Raw genomic sequence first — 24,133 nt, 5'->3', positions numbered from 1 at the left:
CATGTTTTTTGGGTGATACACTGATACGCTATCCAAATCCAATTGCTATAGCGATACTATGTGTCTTCTTTTAGAAACGAAAAGCTTTTTTTTTTCCCAAAACAGAAAATAAAAATATTTAAAAAGGCGGCTAACTTATGAGGCTGATACTGAATCTGGCGTTGCCTTGTTGGCAAATCTGACTCTCAGAATGGTTGGGTGCACGTTGGAGTTTTTCAGCCTCCAGTTGTCTCTTACAAGGTTAGCAACTATCTTTTCTTGTTACCCCAACAAAAACCTCCTTCAAGGTTTCTGTTTCTCACACTATTTGCTATTTTTATTTTTCTTTTTTAATTTCTGGTGGGTTGGATTCTTACTTAGAAGTGCTAAATTATTCAGTGAAACTAGATTCTAGTACCAAATTATTCTTCCTTGTCAGCGAAAGCAGCTCACTAGGTTTACTTATCTTACTATCACTGATAATAACAGTCTTCTTTTGTATAATTTGTAACTGCACTAGTCGATATCATATTTTATAAAAGAAAATGGTTAATCAAATGTTAACGAATATTTTTGTATGCCAACTGACTTGTCACTTATCACTATTCTCTATGGAGTAAATAATTAAGTGCATCACATATACCAAAGTCCATATCAAGCTATAATGTTAATACGAATCCAGATTAACCGAGACGACTTATTTCCTCACACTATGAATTGTTAATTGCATTAATTTTTATGGACAAAATTGTCAATTGCATTTGATTCTGGTGTGTGGGCGTGTGGCTCTTCCTTTATTTTATGTTGGGTTATTTTTTTTGGGTCTCCATCTTGGGAGGTTTGTTTTTCTCTTCCTTGTTGTCCTTTTTGCCTTTGTCCAATTGCTTATAAGCTTTTGGGTCAATGATTAGTTGTGTTTTTTTTGGTGATTGTCAATGATTAGTTGTTGAAGAAGCAAGTAAAGGAAGCAGATCTGTTGGGCCATAGCCCCATAATGCTTTACAAGGGTTAAACTGTTCCCACTACAAGTATAGTATCTGTCTTGTAATTTCCTTGTTGATGTGTTTGTTCCCTTTTCCAGGGCTTTAAGCCCCATCAAATCACCAAAAAATAAAAATAAAAAAATAACTAGAAAGTAAAAAAACTTAAAATTCTATTTACAACGAATTTGTCTTTAATATATCAGGTTAAGAGATATTATAAAGTATAGACAAAAAAAAAATTTTAAAATAACTAAAAAAATGCATGACAATATCAATCAAAAAATGCTACTTGTACAATAAAATTTAGTCTTTACCCTTTAGTCAACTTTTAAAATTTAAATAATGTTATTTAATTAAATTTAATTAAAACACATTCCTAATTTGTAGCTAACATGTTAGTAATTAAAATTAATTTAAATTTCAAATACTAGAATTTTTCGAACTTCCTACTTACTTCATAAAGTGATTATTTTATTATTTTTTTATTTATTTGTAGGTTTTCCTCTTTCTCTTATACGTTCTTTACAAAAATCTCCATAAAAGAATATCACTCCTCTACAAGTAAATTTACTATTTCATATTTAATATTTTATTATTATTAGATGAATCGTGCTATTTTGTTCTTATTTCGAGTGACTTGCATGTTAACTCAAAACTCATTCATCATATTGTCGAATAAAATTTTAATAAGATTATATCAACATTTAAATTAAACAATAAATGAATTATCAGTCTATGCATTGATATTCTTTTCTTCTTCTTCCCTTTTTTTTTTTTCTTTCATTTTTTTTAATCCTTATCTCTAGAATGATTAGAGAATACCAACATAAAATAATTAGATCGAATTCAAGATAAATAAAGGAGCAATTGCAGGTATTCGGGAGAAAAAAAAAAGATAACAAATAAAAATTTAATTAAGGTTTATAGTTTTCAATAATTTTTTTATTATTTGTTGGATTCTATTTACTTATTTGAACATTAACGCTTTTAAAATTATTAAAATGTACGTGCGTAAAAATTAATTTTTTTTAATTGTAAGTTGTAACACATCTAAAATTATTAAGTTATGCAAAAAATATTTTTAAAACACATCCAAAATCATAAATCTAAAATTTAAATATTAAAAATAAAATTAATTTTTTATATCTTATTCAATAAAAACTCATCTAATATTTCTCTTTTTTTTTAATAGTTAGATTTTTTGTCACTTATTTGAATATTAAAGTTTTTAAAATTATTAAAATGTATGTTCCTAAAAATTTGTTTTTGTTTTCAATTGTAACACATCTAAAATTATTAAGTGATACACAAAATATTTCTGAAACACATCCAAAATCATAAATCAAAAAATTAAATTTAAACGTTAAATATAAAATTAATTTTTTTATATCTTATTTGATAAAAATTCATCTAATATTTTTTATTTTTTTATTATTTGTAGATTTTATCGTTATTTATTTAAACATTAACGCTTTTAAAATTATTAAAATGTATGTTTTTAAAAATTAGTTATTTTTTCAATTATTACACATCTAATTGACTTATATACAAAATATATTTGAAATACATCCAAAATCATAAATCTAAAATTTAATTTATTTAAACGTTCAAAATAAAACTAATTTTTTTTATATCTTATTCGATAAAAATGCATCTAATATTTTTTATTTTTTTATTAATATTTTTTAAATTATTTAAATGAATAATTAAACTAAATTTTTTAGATCTTATTATTCAATAAAAGTATATCTAACATATTTTTCCAAAACATGAATTTGCACATGATTAATAACAAGTTTAATTTAAGAGGCCAGGCATACAGTAAATTTATTTTGAACCAATAACAAATAAATAAAACTAACAAGAATAACAAACAATATTATTTTTATATTCTTATTAATTAATATGTATATTGTCTATTCAATTTCTATAAGTAAAAAATATTAAAAAAAATTCACTAATATTTCTTAGTTCTTATATAACAATTTAGCCAATCTATAAAAAAATAACCCAAAAAATATATATCAAGAGAGTTTTCAACCTCAGTGAAAAATAGTTACACATCTTATGACTTTGCACACTGTACCAAATCAAATCTTTCACAAATACTATATGATCAAAACTGTTTGATAATTGTGAGATTTTAACAATCAATGGAAATGCAAGTCCCTAAGATGGTTGAGCTGTCAGTTCTGCTGATAAAGGGATTGATCTTAACCCAAACAAGAGAGAAGACTAATGCCAACAACACTTATCAAAGTATAACAATGATTGGTGTTCTGTTCTGGCGACCTATGAGACCTTTAAGGAATGGATACAGGTAAAAAATAACCCAAAATACAAAGAAAACTTTGCCAAATAAAGGCCCCCAAGATTCATAACCTCCATTGAGTGCATCAGAGAAACCAGCAACATATCTTTAAATTAAAAAAAAAAAGGAATAGTAATTACTATCTTTTGGTGAAACTTGCTATGAACAAGTATATGAAAGAAACATATTTGATGATGAGGAATCACTATCTCATAATCATTCTTGGGATATATTTTGACTTCAAAAAAAGACCGTCTTTTATAGTCAAAAGTCAAAAATTGAGAATGTTTTAAGCCAAAATCCTCCACAATTTGTTTCCAACCTTGTTCCAACCAAACTTTATCTTCATTCTTTTGAATCCAATGTACTCTTTGTTCAACATTATTTTGTAGCTTTAACACTATAGAATTTGATACTCCTCTCCAATATTCTTTCACAAAAACTTTAGAAATTTTCTGTAACCAAAGCAAGTATGTAAATAATAACTAATTAATATTATCTATATATTATGAAAATAGAGAATAATATAAAATTAATTAAAAAATTAAGGAGGAAAAAAAAAAAAAAGAAAACTTACCAACTCATGCTGAAAGTTAAGAACAAGAATTTTAAAGAAATCTCTTTCATGTAAAGGCAATGTGAGTAGTTGAAAAAAAAGTAAAAGAAGTTAGATGGAGCTGAAGAATCAAGAAGAAGAAGAAGAAGTATAATGATGTATACCAGAAAAAAAAAATAAATATTATAAAAATTAATTAATTAATAAATCAAAAATTACATGAGATTGGATTCTGTTGTCTCTTCTGTGCACTTTCCATTTTAGGGTTATAAAATTCTACTAATAAAAAGTTGGTTATATATTTCATGCATGATATAAAGAAATAAATATTATAAAAATCAATTAATTAATAAACCAAAAATTACATGAGATTGAATTCTGTTGTACTATTTATCTTTTCTGTGCACTTTTCATTTTAGAGTTAATGGGTTATCTTGTTTCTTTGTTTCAATCATAATGGTAAAAACTGAACCAAATTAATTAGTTCCATGGAAAAATTGATGAACCGAACTATATTAAAATTAATCTGAAAAAGGAAGCACAACCAGTTGTTGAGAGCTGCTTCCTTCTTTCTTCTTAGGCTTCTTTGCTTTTGGCTTCCAGTTGGGGTTTGATGGAGCTCCCTTGCAGGTTTTGTAGTTGTGGCCCTTTTCACCACACTTACTGCAAGCCACCAAGAATGACTTCTTCAATTTTCTCCCTTGCATCAATGGCTCAACAGGATATTTCTGTCTGTTGTGAACTTTTGGCCGGCCAATAGGTCTCTTGATGATGGGGGTTCTAGTTGTGAGTAGTTAGTTTGGGGCCAGAATTCTGCACTGGGGACTAGTTTGATACAGTGTGAATAAGTCTTCTTGATTGATTCCATGCACAACCAGGGGTGCACATAATCTTCTGCCCTGTCACGCCTCTTCATTATAGCAGCAAGTGCATGTGTGCATGGCATCCCTAACCAAAAGATGTATTCAGTTTGATCATAGATTATAGAGTAGGTAAATTACAGGTGAACAAACAATTAACAATTCATAGTGAAGGCATTCTAATTACAGGTGAACAAACAATTAACAATTCATAGTGAAGGCTTTCTAATTACAGTGAACAAACAATTACCAGTAAGTTGCCATCGATTGCAGGAGCAGGTGTATTTAATGAGGTTCACATCAACCTTGCTTCCTTTGCGGCTCACCTCAAACCTTTTTCTTTCATTATCTCCAACCCACTCTGCCGTCCACTTTGTGCTAAGAGTAACTAATTTTTCCATCCGTTTTTGCTGCACTGGTGCTAGTTTACCAGGGTGATTTTCCAACACTCGCTTGTGGTTTACCATCCTCCTCACCAGGTAACACCTGATTTCTTCACACATAGTGAGGATTGGCTTGCAGCGATAGTTAACAATTTTGGCATTGAACACCTCACACATGTTAGTGAGGTTATCAACCTTTGGCCCATGCGAGAAATATACCTTGACCCATGTCTCTGGCTCAAACTTGGAGAGGTACTCCCAAGCCCCCTAATTCACTGTTTTCAGTCTTTTCATACAATCCTTGAATTCCGGGACTGTTGTGCATCTGGCACACTCCCAGACAACCTCCCTTATGTATAAATCCTTAAACCTATTTATGAAGTTCTTCCATATGTGCATGACGCAGTTCCTATGCCTGGCCTATGGTATGACCTCCTTTAAGGCAGGGAGTAAACCCTGCATTGAATGGCAGCGACAAACATTTACAATTCAGTAAATATATGAAAGGTACAATAATCAACCATTAATGCATCATACCTTCTGTTGGTCCGAAATGAAGTTCCAGGCGTGGTTTGTTTCGTCTCCTATGTCTGCCTGAAGGTTAGTCAGGAACCACTTACAGGCATCATTTGTCTCAACCCTGACAACCCCATATGCAACAACATAGAATTGGTTGTTTGCGTCTTGAAAAACTGCTGATAGAAGCCACCCCATGTAGTATGTCTTCAAAAAGCAACCATCTAGGTGCAGCAAAGGCCTGTACCCTTCTTTGAAGCCTCGCTTACAGGCATCTAAGCATATGTATATCTTGTCAAAAACAAGGGGATTATAGAATTGTCATAAGTTCCAACCTTGCAGTAGATCCTGGATTACTACTCAAAATCTGCTCACAATAGTCCCTTGTCCTCTTGTATTGTTCCTTCTCGTTTCCCATTATCTTATCCCCGGCCTCAACTACTGCTCTATACACCATCTTGGGATGGGGAGCTAACGAAAATTCCTCCCTTAGGAATTCAGTTGCCTCCCTAGTGGTCATATGTGGTTGGGTAGCCATCCGCTTCACTATCTTCCTGCTTATCCAATGCTGGTCAGCTGCATTGCTCCCTAAATTTCTTGCACAACTATGATCTGGCTGGTACGTCTTAAATTGGTAACATTGTAGGATTTTGTTGTAAGACAGGTGAACCAAGAAATTGCACTCTTCATCCTTGCAGCCCACTCTCACTCTCTCCCTATCATTCTTGATCCACTTAACCTCCCTCCCCTCAGCAATGAATGAGTCCTTCACCACATCTTTAAACCGCTCAACAGTTACAAACCTCATCCCTAACTCAAATCTACCCTGACCATGAGCATAGTCATCAGCAAACTTTGGAAACTTGTGACCTTCACCTTCATCCTCTGACCCCGTAGGTGTGTGCAATTTCTCCGACTCATACTCAAACATGATTTTCTCAGGCTCTATCGGGACTTCACTTACATACCATCTACCTACATTATCAGGAACCATTTCAGGCCTACTGCCACCACCTCCTCCATCATTCGGCTCAGCAGCTGAGTCCATGCCACCATCACCAGCTGCCCCTGTGTTATCCTGACCACTCCTTTCTCCACTTGCATTCTCCCTCGCACCATACTGCACCTTCTTCTTACCCTTCTTATGATTATCCTTCCGTCCTTGTCTCTTTGTGATTTTCTTTTTGGGGGTTATCACCTTCTTCCTGGGCTCTCTTTTTCTCTTCCCACCAGCAGCCCCGCTATTGCTATCAGAATCACTTTCATCACTCTCAAACCCAGCTGGTGGAGGTTTATACAATACATCTTCGGTGCTCTCGTACCCATCATCCGATGAAGAGGATGTCTTCAATTCCTCTAGAATTTCATCCACATTCACTTCATCATCACCATGCTTACCAGCATCATCTACTACCTCCGGAGCATCAACGGGGTGGTCAAAGTAAATGTGAAACTCAAGAGAATGTTGGTCCTTCAGTAAGTTTTCTCGCATTGTATTGATCCCTGCGTCCCCGATTAACTCGTTCAGACCAGACTCAAGATTGCCACTTATTCAATCATACCAGTATACTGCCTTGTATGACTGGTATCCTAAACCCTTAAATAAGGTTACAAGGTCCCGAAGTTCACAAAATCTAGGTCCATTTCCGGGAACCTCTCCTCCTTCCCATTTTGATATACAAGGACACCATCACTACCTCTCACGAAGTTGCCTCCATGGTGAAAAATTGGCACTATAAAAATATCCACCATCTGAAATTCACTAAGAAACAACTTTGTGCCAGTACTGGGATACATTGAAAATTTATTTCAGAACCCCCCTTGCCCTAACACAATACTTTCTACTACTACTTCTACACACCATACTCTAAAAACTATTTTTAGCCCTCATTACACCACTGTTACATAGTGTCAACATGCACACATGATGACTTCACCCTTAGTACAAACATGAACTACAGAAACTTCAGGGGTAAGGAAGGCGATCTTACCTTGACAGAAAGACGGCAGTGCTGACCTCGACGGTAACCTTCTTTCCTACCACCGACAGCAACTCCACTGCACGCCGATTGCTCTTCCACGTAGTGCAGTTTTTGGAGGGAGAAACAGAGGAAACTTTGATCGTTTTGGTGTTATGGGTGTTGCGTATGTGAGTTAAGGTCAGTTTCGAAAGGTTGGGGTGAAACGGCAACGTTTTTTACTCTGGGGACAAATTTGTCCTCTTTTGAAAAGCCCATCTGACGTGGCAGCCCGTTACGGCCAGCTCAGTGCCACGGGAGCCACGTCACCGTTTTCCGTCAAGGCAAACGGAGACACTCTAACAGAGGGGTAAAAATGTCCAGTTTTTTAACGGAGTCAGGGACATTTAAGTATTTCCTAATCCTCGGGGACGAAAATGTCCGCGGTAAAAAAAGTCAGGGACGAATTTGTCCTTTACTCTAAAAATAACTAGAAAGTAAAGAAATTTAAAATTCGATTTACAACGAATTTGTCTTTAATATATCAGGTTAAGAGATACTATAGAGTATAGACAAAAAAGATTAAAAATAACTAAAAAAAATGCATGACAATATCAATCGAAAAATGCTACATGTACAATAAAATTCAGCCTTTAGTCCGTCTTTAAAATTTAAATAATGTTATTTAATTAAAACACATTCCTAATTTGTAGTTAACATGTTAGTAATTAAAATTAATTTAAATTTTAAATACTAGAATTTTTCTAACTTCTTACCTACTTCATAAAGTGATTGTTTTATCATTTTCTTATTTTATTTGTAGGTTTCCCTCTTTCTTTCGTACGTTCTTTTCTTCTTCTTTCTCACGTTCTTTACAAAAATCTTCGTAAAAGAATTATCAGTCGATGCATATTCTTTTCTTCTTCTTTCCTTTTTTTATTTCTTTTATTTTTTTTAATCTTTATCTCTAGAATGATTAGAGAATACCACCAACATAAAATAATTAGACCGAATTCAAGATAAATAAAGGAGCAATGGCAAGTATTCAGGAGAAAAAAAAAGATAATAAATAAAAATTTAATAAAAATGTATAGTTTTCAACAATTTTTTTATTATTAGTTGGATTCTTTCATTACTTATTTGAACATTAACGCTTTTAAAATTATTAAAATATATGTGCGTAAAAATTAATTTTTTTAATTGTAAGTTGTAACACATTTAAAATTATTAAGTTATGCAAAAAATATTTTTGAAACACATCCAAAATAAAAAATCTAAAATTTAAATTTAAATTTAAACATTAAAAATAAAATTAATTTTTTATATCGTATTCGATAAAAACTCATCTAATATTTCTCTTTTTTTAATAGTTAGATTTTTCGTTACTTATTTGAATATTAATGTTTTTAAAATCATTAAAATGTATGTTCCTAAAAATTCGTTTTTGTTTTCAATTGTAACACATCTAAAATTATTAAGTGATACACAAAATATTTCTGAAACACATCCAAAATCATAAATCAGAAAATTAAATTTAAACGTTAAATATAAAATTATTTTTTTATATTTTATTCGATAAAAACTCATCTATTATTTTTATTTTTTTATTATTTGTTAGATTTTATTGTTATTTATTTCAACATTAACGCTTTTAAAATTATTAAAATGTATGTTTTTAAAAATTAGTTATTTTTCAATTATTACACATCTAAAATTATTGACTTATATACAAAATATGTTTGAAACACATCCAAAATCATAAATCTAAAATTTAATTTATTTAAATGTTAAAAATAAAACTAATTTTTTTAAATATTTTATTCGATAAAAATGTATCTAATATTTCTTATTTTTAATTAATATTTTTTAAATTATTTAAATAAATAATTAAACTAAATTTTTTAGATCTTATTATTCAATAAAAGTATATCTAACGTATTAGTTTAAAATATGATCTTATTTAGGAAGTTTCAGATTTAAAATTTATTTTTAAAATTTTAAAATTAAAATCTTTAATTTTATTGTATTTAATTTTTGAATGTGTATTTAAATGATAATATATTAATAATTAAAAATAATAAAATTGAAATAGAAATTTTAAATTTTAAATGTTAATTTTATTTAATTTATATTTTGAATGTGTATTTAATTTTAAAAAGACACTAAATCTATCTAGATGTATGTATTTATTTTAATTTTTTTTAATTATTATAATAAAAAGCCGAATAAAATATCACTTTTGAAAAAAAAAAAAAAACAGCGTCTTTTTCAATCACATTTTTCTTTGGCAGTTGACTCCTGCCGCAACTTTGGCAACATTCTCACTCTTGTTTGTTTGTTGTTTGATGTTGTTTGGTGTATAACTGTATATAAATCAGAATGGGGGATTTCTGATTCTATGACGAAGAACAAGAATTCTGGGTGAAGAAAGCAAAGAGGAAAAAGGCAAATTATAATGTACTCCAAATTCAAACTAGAAATATCTGCTTCTGTTCTTCTTTGCTTCTAATTTTTATATAGTTTTCAGTTTTGTACTTACCTCAATTTAACCATCTTAATTCTTAAAACATTGCTTTATCAATCATCACTGATCACTCAAATCCTACCCAATCAATCACTAAAAAGGAAGAATGGGAGGCCTTTCTTTCTAATTTTTTAAGAGATTGGGCTCAGGTGGGCCTGGGTTGTTGGGAACTTAACTGATGTTGGATTTAAATCATTTAATCCTCCGTGTCCAAGACCAAAAAAGACATTTCTCCCTATCCAAAAAAAAATCACTTAATCCTCTTGAATCTTGACACTTGACAGTGCCTCATCACTTTTTATTTTAATAATATTTTTTAAAGAAGAATGTTAGGGGTCAGTAATTTTGGTGTTTTGTAATCATTAATTGGCCATCAATAGTATTTTTAATGGTGTGATATTATATCTAATGGTAGAAAATCACTCATTTTTATTTTGATGATTAAATGCTGACCAGAAAACACAAAAATTGCTACCCCTAGACTTATGTTTTTTTAAAAGTCCTGTTACGGTGGGTAACCGGAGATTAATGGGCCGGATGGCGTTGGTTGGCCCAAACGTGTGAAGGAGGTGGCTTTCGAGTGGATCTGTTACTCGGTGTTCCTCCGTCCGACTTGTACGTGTGAAAGAATGGGGGGTGGTACCTGCAAAGACACTCCGATGCCTAAGTTAGCAAGAGTGAGAGCAGGTTAGAGAGTATTGGAACCTAGAGATACCTGAGAAGTGTCAGTGTATTTATAGTGGTGAACCAATAACCACCGTTGGAGTAGAGCCACTTTTTTAGGATGTTAACCGTCCCTTTATCTTAGGGAAGTTAAGATATGGCTTGTGGAAGTGGTTAGAGGGTTTCTAGGGGCAGTTACTCATTCGAATGAGTGTTATCTGCCAGCTAACCCTTGTATCCGACTTCTTTGGAACAGGTCGTGTTCAGTACCGACTTCTGGGATGAAGGCTGGTACTGGATGGAGGGCCAACCCTTTGGGTTGGGCGTCTTTGCTTGGATCCTGGGCCCTATTTATTGGGCCAGGCTATGAACAGTGCCCCTACTCGAGCCCAATTCCTTTTTAAGAGTTGGGTTCGAGTATTCAACTCGGGGTCTTGGCCGATTTGCGAGAGGACCGACGTGATGATTTAAGAACCGACGTGATTTTTCTTGACCTTTCGGTTCTGACGGTTACGTCTAATCAAGCGTCGTGTCCGTTGGGTATGCGTAGGGATTTAATGGCCTTGGTAACGGTGCACCTTTATTAAGGATTGCCCCAGTTTTACCATTATGCCCCTAACGTCTTTATAAATACTTTCCCTCTCTTTCGTTGTTTCGTTTCTGCAATCTTTCAAATTTCCCTTGCATTTGTTCGTGCTGCATTCTTGCGTTTCGAAGGCTTTTACTTCCTTCAGTCTTGATTTCAGGCTTAAAGGTTAGCTTTTTCCCCTTCTGTAACATGCTTTCTATTTGCGTGCCTTTATCTTGTAGGTAGATTTGGTTTGTAGGCTTTAGTTCCGTACCCCTTCCCTTAGAGACCGTGTGTTGATTTTCCTTTTCTTTTGTAGGTTTCTTGTCACCCTTTTTTAAGAAAAGAAAATGGCTTCCGTAGATGCTCTCTCCCATTGGGTTGATGTTACGGTCCTAGGGGAGGAGCCCTCAGTTGATACTGAATTTATCACCCACCTTCATACTCACTATAGATTTTGTACTTCTGAAGAAGATGAGCCGAAGTACGAGTTGGTAGTCCCGGGTCCAGAAGACCGGGTTTGTTTCGGGAGGGCCGACGAGACGACCCCTCATTTCTTTTTTATGTATGAGAGTATGGTCACTCGTTTGGGCGTTTTTCTCCCCTTTTCAGAGTTTGAAATGTCTGTGTTGCGTCATTGCCGGGTTGCCCCCACCCAGCTTCACCCCAACTCTTGGGGTTTTTTGAAAATTTACCAATTTATCAGCCAGGCCTTAGAGTTCCCGACTTCTCTGAGGATTTTCTTCTATCTCTTCCACATGACCAAGCCCTTCAGTGGGTTAAATAATAAGCAACAGTGGGTGTCCTTCCGGGCCATTCAAGGTCGGAGGCTTTTTACCCTTTTTGACGAATCCTTTCACGATTTCAAAAACTATTTTTTCAAAGTTCAAGCAGTAGAGGGTCACCACCCCTTTTTCCTGGATGATGATTCTTCTCCCCGATTTCCTTTATATTGGCTGGAGGCCTCTCCCTGCGAGAAATATGGTCTGGACGACCTGGATGAGGTGGAGGCGGCCATTGTGGGGTTCCTCCGAGAAGTGTGGGGGAGGGCCCCATACTTGGATACTAAAAAATTTCTCCAGGGGTCGCCGGCCTTTGTCCAGTCACAACTAGGTAGCTTTTTGCGTTTTTCACTTATTTCCGACTTGCAATTTCTTTTACCGACTTGTCTGATTTTTAGCTAACAATTTGTTTTTGCAGAGATGGCAAAGAAAAATGCTCAAGAGTCTTTCCAGAGGGTTCAGGAAGCCAAGGCGAAGTCTCGCGCCAGATCTGGAGGTGCTAGGGTGGTTGTCTCTCCTTCTCCTCCTCCTCGGAATGTTGGGACTCCCTCCCAACCTATTGTGATTTCTTCCTCTGCTTCCTCTCTGCCACCCCCTTCCGTCCGACCTACTCCCGAACCAGAGCTGAAGAAGCGCAAGACCTTAGAGTCTGGCGCTTCTGGTGAGGCGGACGCTCTTGCGTTCATCCGAAAGAACATCTATCCTCATGCTCGTATGAGTATGGATGATGTTTCTGTTCGGCACTACCTCACCACTGTGGTTGAGGAGAGTCTCAAGACGGCGGGGGTTTGTGGCAAACTCTTGGATATATTTGAGAAGACTCCTATCAGCTCTTTAGGGACGACCTCGAGGGTCGAGGAGCTGGAGGGTAGGCTTCGCATATATCAGGAGCATGAGAGGGAGTTGGAGGGGAAAGTCGCCAAGCTGAAGGAGGAGAGGGACAGCCTCCGGGAGAAGGAGCAGAAGTTGCAAGCCCAATGCAACATGGAGGTAGATTTGAGGAAAGCAGCGCAAGCCAGCTATAACAGTTTATTTGTTGATCTTGTGTCTGTAAAGAATGACTTGCTGAATGCTCGGAAGGCCTATACCGAGTTGGAGGACTCTATTGCGGATGGTGTTGATGAGGCCTGGAGGGTTTTCAAGGAGCAGGTCGGAGTTATTGCTCCTGACTTGGACCTTTCTCCTTTGGACCCTGATAAGGTTGTCATTGATGGTGCCATCGTGGATCCTCCTGTCCCCGTGGTGGAGTCTGAGTCTGATTTGAAGACTCGGGGGCAGAGGATCATAGAGTCCCCTCCTCACTCTAAGGACGCTCCGAGTTCTTCTGCTGCTCCTCCGACTTTCTCCCCAACCCCTAGTTCTGGTGGTGGTGATCCTCCTACTCCTCTTGCAAAGAAGTGATTTGGCTACTGGGGGTCCGGCCTGTGGACCCCCCCCCTTTTTAAACTCTTTCTATTTATTTGTTGGTGTTTGAACAATTTTTGGCCTTTTAAGGCCGTAAACAAAACAATTTATGATGCCCTTTTAAGGGTTTAATTTAGCGTTTTAAATAAATGCCCTTTTTGGATAAGGGTTTTGGGTTACCTTATGCGCGCATGCTTTTCTGTTCGTGGTTCTTTTGACTCTTTGATCTTTTCTGGAAAAACCTTTTCTTTGGGGCTTGCCTGCTTTTCTGAATCTCCTTGATCCTCAAGGCAGCCTTACAATTTTTTCTTAGTTTTTCCTATCTCTTTTTGTTATTCCTAGTACTCAATTTTGTTTTATTGATTTTTTCATGACTTAGGCTACTTTTGCGATTCATTTTAATTTTACTCGGTTTCGCATTCCGACTTATGAGTCGGACTGCTCCTGAGTTTATCATGATCGACTTCTATAGCCTCTTTACGCCGACTTGTACCTCGTCGTTTTATCCTGACGACCATCTAGGTCGGTTCATGGGATTTTCACGTTTTGTCGAGCTTAAATCGGCGCGTTTCGTAGAAAGAGAATGAAAAGGGAATTTAAAAGAGATATTTAAAATGAAAGAGATCTTTATTAATTGAGGAGGTACCTTATTGCTACTAAGGGCTTTTGATTATTTGTTTTCCCTTAGCCCCTACTATGATGCCTCGTTAAAAACCCTTTTCAGAAAAAACCCTTTGATTTTGGGAAAAAATCATGAAATCGGGAAAAGAGTACATCAGGGAGTAGGGTTCGCTTTTAGCTGTAGTACCTTTTCATATTACAAGCATGCCATGATCTGGGTAACTCGTTGTCGTCGAAGTCGGTTACTCTATAATAGCCCTTTCCTAGGACCTCGTTGATCTTGTATGGTCCTTTCCAATTAGCAGCGAGCTTTCCTTCTCCTGATTTGTTGACTCCGATATCATTTCTGATCAGGACCAAGTCATCTGGGGTGAAACTCCTTCGAATGACTTTTTTGTTGTATCTCGCAGTCATCCTTTGCTTCAATGCTGCTTCTCTTATCTGGGCTTCTTCTCGGATTTCGGGGAGCAAGTCGAGCTCCTCTTTGTGCCCCTGTATATTCCTGATCTCATCGTGGAAAATCACTCTTGGGCTTTGCTCATTGACCTCTATTGGGATCATGGCTTCTACGCCATAAACTAGTCGGAAGGGTGTTTCTCCAGTGGCGGATTGGGGGGTTGTTCTGTAAGCCCATAGTACTTGCTGGAGTTCTTCAGCCCAGGCTCCTTTCGCATCTTGTAATCTTTTCTTCAGCCCTGCCAGTATGACTTTGTTGGCTGCTTCGGCTTGCCCATTGGCTTGCGGGTGTTCCACTGAGGTGAACTGGTGTTTGATGTTCATGCTGGCTACTAGGCTTCTAAAGGTGGAGTCGGTGAACTGGGTTCCGTTATCTGTGGTAATGGAATAAGGTATCCCATACCTTGTGATTATATTTTTGTAGAGGAACCTCCGACTTCTTTGTGCAGTGATGGTGGCCAGTGGTTCTGCTTCTATCCACTTTGTGAAATAATCTATTCCCACTATTAGGTATTTAACTTGTCCTGGCGCCTGGGGAAAAGGGCCTAACAAATCCATTCCCCATTTTGCAAAGGGCCATGGGGAGGTGACGCTGATGAGCTCCTCTGGGGGGGCCACGTGGAAATTTGCATGCATTTGACACGGTTGACATTTTTTCACAAAGTCTGTGGCATCTTTCTGCAAGGTTGGCCAGTAGAATCCAGCTCGGATCACCTTTCTGGCTAACGACCTTGCTCCGAGATGGTTCCCGCAGATTCCACTGTGTACCTCCTCTAATACCTCAGTGGCTCTTGAGGTCGGCACACACTTTAACAATGGTGTCGATATCCCTCTTCTATAGAGAATATTTTTCACCAAGGTGTAGTGTTGCGCTTCCCTTCGGATTTTCTTTGCCTCCTTTTCCTCCTTGGGGAGGATGTCAAATTTCAGGTATTCGACCAAGGGGTTCATCCATCCGAGGTTTAATCCGACCACTTCAAAGACTTCTTGTTTGTCTTCCATTTTTACCACTGAAGGTTCCTGGAAAGTTTCTTGGATCAGGCTTCTGTTATTTCCCCCTGGCTTGGTACTTGCTAACTTGGATAGGGCGTCTGCTCTGCTATTTAGGTCCCGAGTTATGTGCGTGACCTTGGTTTCTGCAAAATGCCCGAAGTGCTCCAGAGTTTTTTCCAAGTATTTCTTCATATTTGGGTCTTTTGCCTGATATTCTCCACTTATTTGGGAGGTCACAACTTGAGAGTCACTGTATACCATTACCTTGGTAGCACCGACTTCTTCTGCCAGCTTTAATCCTGCGATCAAGGCTTCATATTCTGCCTGATTATTTGAAGCTGGGAACTCAAACTTGAGGGAGACCTCTATCTAGGTTCCCCTTTCATCTACCAATATTATGCCTGCGCCGCTTCCTGTTTTATTGGAGGATCCATCCACGTAGAGTTCCCAGGTAGTTGGTTTATCCTCTTGATCCCCTGCATATTCCGCAATGAAGTCGGCGAGGCATTGGGCTTTAATCGCCGTCCGAGTTTCGTACTTCAAGTCGAACTCGGAGAGCTCTATTGCCCATTGAACCATTCTTCCTGCAACATCCGTCTTTTGGAGGATTTGCTTCATGGGTTAGTTCGTGCGGACTCTTATTGTGTGAGTTTGGAAGTAAGGCCGTAGCCTTCGAGAGGCTATTACTAAGGAGTAGGCAAACTTTTCTAATTTGTGATACCTTAGCTCAGGGCCCTGTAGAACTTTACTGATGAAATAGATTGGGTGTTGACCGACCTCGTCTTCTCTTATCAAGGCTGCTGAGACAGCCTTGTCTGCCACGGATAGGTATAGGACGAGGTCTTTTCCGGCTATAGGTCGGGTCAAAATAGGAGGTTGGCTCAAAAACTTTTTGAACTCCTGGAACGCCTCCTCGCATTCGGGAGTCCACTCAAACTGGTGCCCCTTTCTCAATAGGGAGAACAGTGGAAGGGATCTTAGTGCTGATCCTGCCAAAAATCTGGAGAGAGCTGCTAGTCGGCCATTCAGCTGTTGGACCTCTCTCAAACAAGTCGGGCTTTTCATCTCTAGGATAGCTCTACACTTGTCGGGATTGGCTTCGATCCCTCTTTGTGTTAGCATGAATCCTAGAAATTTTCCTGCCTCCACTGCGAAGGCGCACTTTGCAAGATTTAGTCTCATCCCGTGCAACCTTATGGTGTCAAAGACTTGTGAGAGGTCAGACAAGAGGTCGACTTCCTTCTTGATCTTTACCAACATATCGTCGACGTATGCTTCCATTAAGTTCCCTAAGTGAGGGGAAAACACCTTATTCATCAGCCTCTGATATGTGGCCCCTGCATTTTTCAATCCAAATGGCATGACCACGTAGCAAAAGTTGGCTCTGGGCGTGATGAATGATGTTTTTTCCTGGTCTGGTTCATACATCGGGATTTGGTTATATCCTGAGTAGGCGTCCATGAACGACAAGTATTGATACCCCGAGCTAGAGTCTACTAGGGCATCAATGCTTGGAAGTGGATAAGGGTCATTGGGACATGCCTTATTTAAGTCGGTATAGTCGACGCACATTCTCCATTTACCATTTTGTTTTTTGACTAGCACTACGTTGGCTAGCCATGTTGGATATTTGACTTCTCTGATGAAACCGGCTTCTAGGAGCGCTTGTACTTGCTCCTCTACTATTAGAGCTCGCTCTGGGCCGAGCTTGCGTCTTCGTTGTTGTACAGGCAGAGATCCCGAGTAGACCGAAAGCTTGTGGGACATGAGCTCGGGGTCTATCCCAGGCATGTCGGAGGCCTTCCAGGCGAAGAGATCGGAATTATCTCTTAGAAGCTTGGTCAACCCTTGTCTTAGGGTTTCCCTTAGGTTGGCTCCTATGTGAGTATTTTTTCCTTCCTCTTCGCCGACCTGAATCTCCTCGGTTTTTCCCCCGGGCTGGGGTCGCAGCTCTTCTTTAATCCTTGCTCCACCGAGCTCTATTGTGTGAACTTCTTTGCCTTTTCCTCTCAGATTTAGGCTTTCATTGTAGCATTTTCTTGCTAGCTTCTGATCTCCCCTCACCGTTGCTATCCCTGCTGAGGTCGGGAATTTCATGCAAAGGTGGGGTGTCGATACCACCGCTCCGAGTCGATTAAGGGTAGCTCTGCCGATTAAAGCATTATAGGCCGACCCCACGTCGATGACTATAAAGTCTATACTCAGAGTCTTTGTCTTCTCCCCCTTTCCAAAGGTGGTGTGGAGGGGCAAAAATCCTAGTGGCTTTATTGGCGTGTCGCCTAACCCGTACAAGGTGTCGGGGTAGGCTCTTAACTCTTTCTCGTCTAATCCTAGTTTGTCGAAAGCGGGCTTGAAGAGGATGTCCGCCGAGCTTCCTTGGTCTACTAGTGTTCTGTGTAGATGGGCATTTGCCAGGATCATGGTGATTACTACTGGGTCGTCGTGCCCAGGGATTATTCCTCGCCCATCTTCCTTTGTGAATGAAATGGTTGGGAGGTCGGAGGACCCCTCTTCAACCTGGTAAACTCTCTTGAGATGTCTTTTACGAGAGGATTTCGTGAGTCCCCCTCCCGCAAACCCTCCTGAGATCATATGGATATGTCTCTCCGGAGTTTGTGGTGGTGGGTCTCTTTTGTCCATATCATCTCGCTTTCTTTTTCCATGACTGTCCGACCTTTCTATGAGATATTTGTCAAGCCGACCTTCTCTGGCCAGTTTTTCTATCACATTTTTAAGGTCGTAACAGTCGTTTGTGGAGTGCCCATATATTTTATGGTACTCACAGTAATCACCGCGGCTCCCTCCTCTTTTATTTTTAATGGGCCTGGGAGGGGGCAGCCTTTCAGTATTGCAAATTTCTCTGTATACATCCACTACAGGAACTTTCAGTGGAGTATAAGAGTGATATTTTCTTGGCCTATCGAGGCCAGGTTCTTCCTTCTTCTTCACTTCCCTCTCCCTCTCTTTCGTTGAGGGAGGGTGCCCGGGTCGCAAACTCGGGTCTCTTAGCCTAGTGGTTTCTTCCATATTGATGTACTTTTCGGCTCTTTCCTGTACATCATTTAAGGAGGCGGGGTGTCTTTTTGATATGGACTGTGAGAAGGGACCTTCTCTAAGACCATTGACTAGCCCCATGATGACTGCTTCGGTGGGCAGGTCTTGAATCTCCAAACATGCTTTGTTGAACCTTTCCATATAGGCCCGTAAGGACTCCCCGACCTCCTGTTTTATTCCCAGGAGACTTGGTGCATGCTTTACTTTGTCCTTCTGGATGGAGAACCTCATCAAGAACTTTCTTGAGAGGTCTTCAAAACTGGTAATTGACCTCAGAGGGAGGCTGTCGAACCACTTCATCGCTGCTTTTGACAAGGTTGTCGGAAAAGCTTTGCATCGCGTAGCGTCAGAAGCGTCGGTCAGATACATCCGACTTTTAAAGTTGCTCAGATGATGCTTTGGATCGGTGGTTCCATCGTAGAGGTCCATATCGGGGCTTCTAAAGTTTCTCGGAACTTTTGCTCTCATTATGTCCTCGCTAAACGGATCTTTCTCTCCTAAGGGAGAATCTTCTCTATCGCCGTGGGAATTCCGACCTTTGAGGGAGGATTCTAACTTTAAGAGTTTTCTTTCTAACTCTTTTCGTCGCTCCATCTCCTCTTTTAGGTTCTTTTCAGCTTCCTTTTGTCGTTCCCGCTCCTGTTCTAGCTGCTCGAGGCGGCTATGGATTAATCCCATAAGCTCACTAGTGTGGGAAGGTCCTTCTTTTTCTGATTCGCGCCCCTCCGAGGAGTTCACCTTCGGATTTTTGATTCCGGAGGTGCCTTCCCTATGTTGATCATTGGCTTCCTGGTGGAGGGTCTGATCTGCCTCATTGTTTCCAGTGTTCAAATTCTCTTGTTCGGAATCTGTCTCCACATGACCCTCTTCAGGGGATCTATCCGCTATCACTGGTTGATCTCTCGGGTCCCCGGCAACGGCGCCAATGTTACGGTGGGTAACCGGAGATTAATGGGCCGGATGGCGTTGGTTGGCCCAAACGTGTGAAGAAGGTGGCTTTCGAGTGGATCTGTTACTCGGTGTTCCTCCGTCCGACTTGTACGTGTGAAAGAATGGGGGGTGGTACCTGCAAAGACACTCCGATGCCTAAGTTAGCAAGAGTGAGAGCAGGTTAGAGAGTATTGGAACCTAGAGATACCTGAGAAGTGTCAGTGTATTTATAGTGGTGAACCAATAACCACCGTTGGAGTAGAGCCACTTTTTTAGGGTGTTAACCGTCCCTTTATCTTAGGGAAGTTAAGATATGACTTGTGGAAGTGGTTAGAGGGCTTCTAGGGGCAATTACTCATTCGAATGAGTGTTATCTGCCAGCTAACCCTCGTATCCGACTTCTTTGGAACAGGTCGTGTTCAGTACCGACTTCTGGGATGAAGGCTGGTACTGGATGGAGGGCCAACCCTTTGGGTTGGGCGTCTTTGCTTGGATCCTGGGCCCTATTTATTGGGTCAGGGTATGAACAAGTCCCAATTTACTTTTGGTTAGATTAGTTATTAAAATGTTTGGGATATACAGTATAGGAAAGTAAAATTATTCACAAATAAGAATTCCTTTTTTTGTTTTTTGGTGACTAAAGTAGTGTTAACAAGCTACAAAGCAAAAACACTAACTTGATCCTACAAGTATTTTTGGCAGACATCCATGATCCATCTCGCTCGGTTATTTTACAGCACTAAGGAATAAGGATTAGGGTTCAGGCACCTTCCCTTACCAAATTTAAAATACAGAAATATAGAAATAGAAACTAAAAGTGGACCAAAAAGATGTGGCGTCGTTAACCTTACAGTTACAGGGGAAACTATACTCTGCTTGGTACCAACGTCGCACCAAAATTGAAGAATCCTTCTCATTTCAAACTGTGAGTCAACTTTTCCGTCTCTTTTTTCGTCCTTTAGTTATATCGCTTTTGGTTTTTTGGATTATCCACTTTTAATAAAATAAAAATTGAATCTTTTTCTGCATTAAATTTAATTTTAGGTTTGTTTAACCCCTTCCCGAAGGAGTCGGCACTCAGAAGTACCTTTTTCTCCGTTCCAATCAAGTCGCACCTTCTTCTCCACTCTCACTCTCTTCTTCTTCTTCTTCTTCGTCTCACTATTCACCGATGGCAACAGCACAACAAGAATCAGGATCAGGATCAGGATCAGAAACAGCCATTGGAGTTAACGGCGTTGAAGACTCCTACTTCTCAGCTCTCTTTGATGATGAAGGTAACCTCATCCCCATCTCCGATGACAAGTACGCTGATGAATTGCAGTTACAAGAGACCATCATGTCCTCCTTGATCGCTTCTCAAAGCACCATCGAAGGCTCATCATCATCAAAAACCGTTCGTTGCCTTCCATCTTCATCAACACCTTCGTCATCACGACCAGTCTTTGTTGTCCCCAAAACCGAGTACATAGAGCTTCTGGATGACGACGAAATGCTTATCGTATGTGAGATTTGTGCAGAAACCAAAGGGACTGATCAGATGTTCAGGAACAAGAAATGTGATCACTCCTTCTGCTCTGACTGTGTCACCAAGCATGTGGCCACAAAGATCCAAGAGAGCTTAACGCTTGTTCCTTGCCCCGGATTGAACTGCAAGGGCATGTTGGAGCTTGATTCCTGCAGGCCCATGCTCCCAAAAGAGGTTCTTGATAGGTGGGACGATGCACTCTGTGAGGCTCTGTTTCTTGCGGTTCCGAAATTCTATTGCCCCTTTAGGGACTGTTCTGCAATGCTGCTTAACGAGAATGAGGGCGGTGAAGGGATTATCAGGGAAGCTGAGTGCCCATTTTGCCACAGGCTCTTCTGTGCCAGGTGTTGTGTTCCATGGCACCCTGGGGTTGAGTGTAACGTGTTGCAGTCACTGAATGAGGATGAGAGAGGGAGGGAGGATCTTCTTCTTAGGGACCTTGCTGCTCAAAAGAAATGGAATAGGTGTCCCAGATGCAAGTTCTATGTGGAGAAGACTGAAGGGTGCTTGCATATTACATGCAGGTTTGTTTTCTTCTTGGTTAACTTATCATTATTAGGAGCTTCATTTTGCTTTGTTTAAGTGTTGGTTGTTTGTTTTCTTGCTTGCAGGTGCCGATTCCAGTTTTGCTATGCTTGTGGTGAACCTTGGAGTAGCACTCATGGTGGATGCCAAAGGAATTAGATGATTTAAGAATATCTTTCATGAAAATTGATGGGTTCATGTGGATATATGTGAAAAGGATGATTCTCTGGTGACTACCGTTGTAGTGGCTACAGATGGTTACGTTTTGATTAGAGTGTTGACTGAGGATTAGCATTTCTTTTGCGGTAAATACATTTTTTACCATGTTCACTCTATAGTTAAATATTTGTCTAGTGTGTGGTGTTTAAATCCAACTTTTATGTTTGTCCATATTTGCTTTGGTGCCTCTACTCATTCAATACTGAGATTACAATGGTTTATGAAGTATTTATAATTTTTTTATTTTTTATTAGGTTAAAAAAAGAAAATCCTAAGCTTATAAACACAAAATCTAATCTTGTAAATAAATAAATAAAATTAAAATATATCAAATTAAATTGAACATTCTAAAAATATAAACTAATAATTTCTAAAATATATTTAAACTCTTCGTATCACAAACATTTAAAGTACATATCATCAAGAAGCAATAGTTCAAATAACATAGTCTTCCCATACTCAATTAAGAGGTTGCGAGTTCGAGTCTTCATATCTTCGGTTAAAAAAAAAAGTTGGTATCCGATTTGATGAGTTCTAACAAATTTGTCTATTTTTTCTGTTTCAATTTGTGGTTGTAATTCAATTTTGCTAAATAATTATTTAGTTAAAATTTTTGTTGTTAAAAATTATCACTAAGTTGAATATATTACCAATTATCACTATATTTGTTGCTGTCTTGAAATAATCATTTAGTTAATTTTTTTTGTTGCTGAAAATTGTTATATATAATTATTTTTTTTTACTAAAAGAATTGATACTTTAATTGTTATTAATATTTATAAAGATATATATTTTAATTTTATTTTTATTTAATTATGATTGAATGAATTAAGCGAACCATATCAATAATTTATCAATTAAATCAATAATCTAATAATTTGATTGTATGATCGGATTAATTATCAATTCGATTCTGAAAATTATGGTGAATGCAGATCCCACGCCTTTTGGAAAAAATTAACAACTTCTATTAATAAAATACCGCATATGACATTTGATGTACTTGAATAGTTGAATAATGTGTATTGTTTCTTATATCCAAATTATTATTGGAGTTAAAGAAGTTAGTAACAAGTAAAATGAATATAGTATTAATTATTAGAGCAACGAATGTTGTCATTAGTATTACTTGAACAGGCTCTTGGCTCGATCATTATTCCATTGGTCTAATAATTAATATTATGTTACTATATGTATTTTTTGTATATATTGCATGGAGTCAATTTTTGGATTTTGTAGAAAAATTTTAGCCATTCATTTCAATGAAGTAACAACACTAAAAGAAGAAATAAAAAAAAATCAATTTAACACTATAGGTTAAATAAAAACATTCTTATTATTATTACTTTTATTTATTGTTGGCTTCTCAATCGTCTTATAAATCTATATGTATATATTTAAGTGCACCTAGTTACAACCATGTTTTATATATATACAGAATACTGAATAGTATTAGTATTTAATATTTGCAATCATCAAAGAAATTATTTTAGAAAAATAGATCATGGAAATGCCGCTGAAGATTTGGGTTGTGATAATAAGTTTTATAAGTATAGTTCCATTGTTTTTAATGGCACAAAATCTTCCAAAAGACTATGTTAAAGCTCACAATGATGCACGTGCAGAAGTTGGGGTTAAGCCACTGAAGTGGGACTTGCAGCTTACATTGCATGCTCGCAAATTCGTGAAGAAACACATTTCGGACTGCAAGAAAGGATTTCATGATGCGACTTTTGTTGGTAATAAATATGGCCAAAATTCAGCATATCATCCAGGATCTGTGTCAGGTGTAGAAGCTGTGGCTGAGTGGCTAAAACACAAAACAAATTATGACTATAAATCTAACTCTTGCATTGATGGTACCCTTAATTGTATTGTTTACGGTCACATTATATGGCCTGCAACTACTTATTTAGGTTGTGCTAGAATCAAATGTCACAATTATGGAGGCACCCTTATTACTTGTTTTTATGACAGTACAATCCGTTTTTCACATTAGCACCTTTGGTAATCCATTAATTACCATAGTAAACTCACTAAATCTTTTCCTATGCTTTAATATAAGTTTGCACATTTTACTATGATTGTTTGCCTTGTAATTTTCTTTATGATTATCTTGGTTTAACTGTGATCCAATGGGTTTATGATTATCTTAGTTTATCTGTTTAGTTTTTTTGAAAGTTTCATTTTTTTTTGTTATTTTTTATCTATAAACGCAAATGTGATTATTGTAAGACTCTGGATTTGGGTGTTCACTCATAATAATGATAGCAAGCAAATTATGATGAAGGACAAGCGCACGAAGCATCAAAGGCTACCT

General features: G+C 37.7%; 2 protein-coding genes and 1 pseudogene across 4 annotated transcripts; 2 read left to right on the top strand and 1 right to left on the bottom strand.

Annotated features, from left to right (window-relative positions):
• The first annotated feature begins 51 nt into the window (after positions 1–51).
• Positions 52–23,892, top strand: LOC107619055 (E3 ubiquitin-protein ligase RSL1). 3 transcript variants are annotated; one of them, XR_015899262.1, is made up of 5 exons: positions 52–240; positions 20,244–20,466; positions 20,586–21,593; positions 21,681–21,899; positions 23,439–23,892. XR_015899262.1 is itself a non-coding variant. In XM_088498127.1 (4 exons), the coding sequence occupies exons 3-4, from the start codon at positions 20,713–20,715 to the stop codon at positions 21,751–21,753; spliced, it is 954 nt and encodes a 317-aa protein (XP_088354253.1). In that variant the 5' UTR covers positions 52–240; positions 20,401–20,466; positions 20,586–20,712; the 3' UTR covers positions 21,754–22,048. The 3 variants fall into 3 exon arrangements, 2 of the variants coding, with proteins under 2 accessions (XP_088354253.1, XP_016176749.1); XM_088498127.1 differs by lacking the exon at positions 23,439–23,892 and having other exon boundaries at positions 20,401–20,466; positions 21,681–22,048; XM_016321263.3 differs by lacking the exon at positions 23,439–23,892 and having other exon boundaries at positions 21,681–22,048.
• LOC148546924 (uncharacterized) lies at positions 4,536–5,786 on the bottom strand. The gene is made up of 3 exons (XM_088499443.1): positions 5,610–5,786; positions 4,940–5,339; positions 4,536–4,777 (listed from the first exon to the last, which is right to left on the bottom strand). Exons 1-3 carry the CDS (start codon positions 5,784–5,786, stop codon positions 4,536–4,538), a joined length of 819 nt encoding a protein of 272 aa, XP_088355569.1.
• Positions 23,318–23,812, top strand: LOC107616120 (pathogenesis-related protein 1 pseudogene; annotated as a pseudogene).
• Positions 23,893–24,133: the final 241 nt, after the last annotated feature.

The sequence above is a fragment of the Arachis ipaensis genome, chromosome B9 (genome assembly GCF_059453495.1).
Source record: "Arachis ipaensis isolate K30076 ecotype BB chromosome B9, ASM5945349v1, whole genome shotgun sequence".
Taxonomy (NCBI): domain Eukaryota; kingdom Viridiplantae; phylum Streptophyta; class Magnoliopsida; order Fabales; family Fabaceae; genus Arachis; species Arachis ipaensis.
Note: the sequence above shows the minus strand (reverse complement) of the source record. Positions and strands in the feature narration are given on the sequence as shown.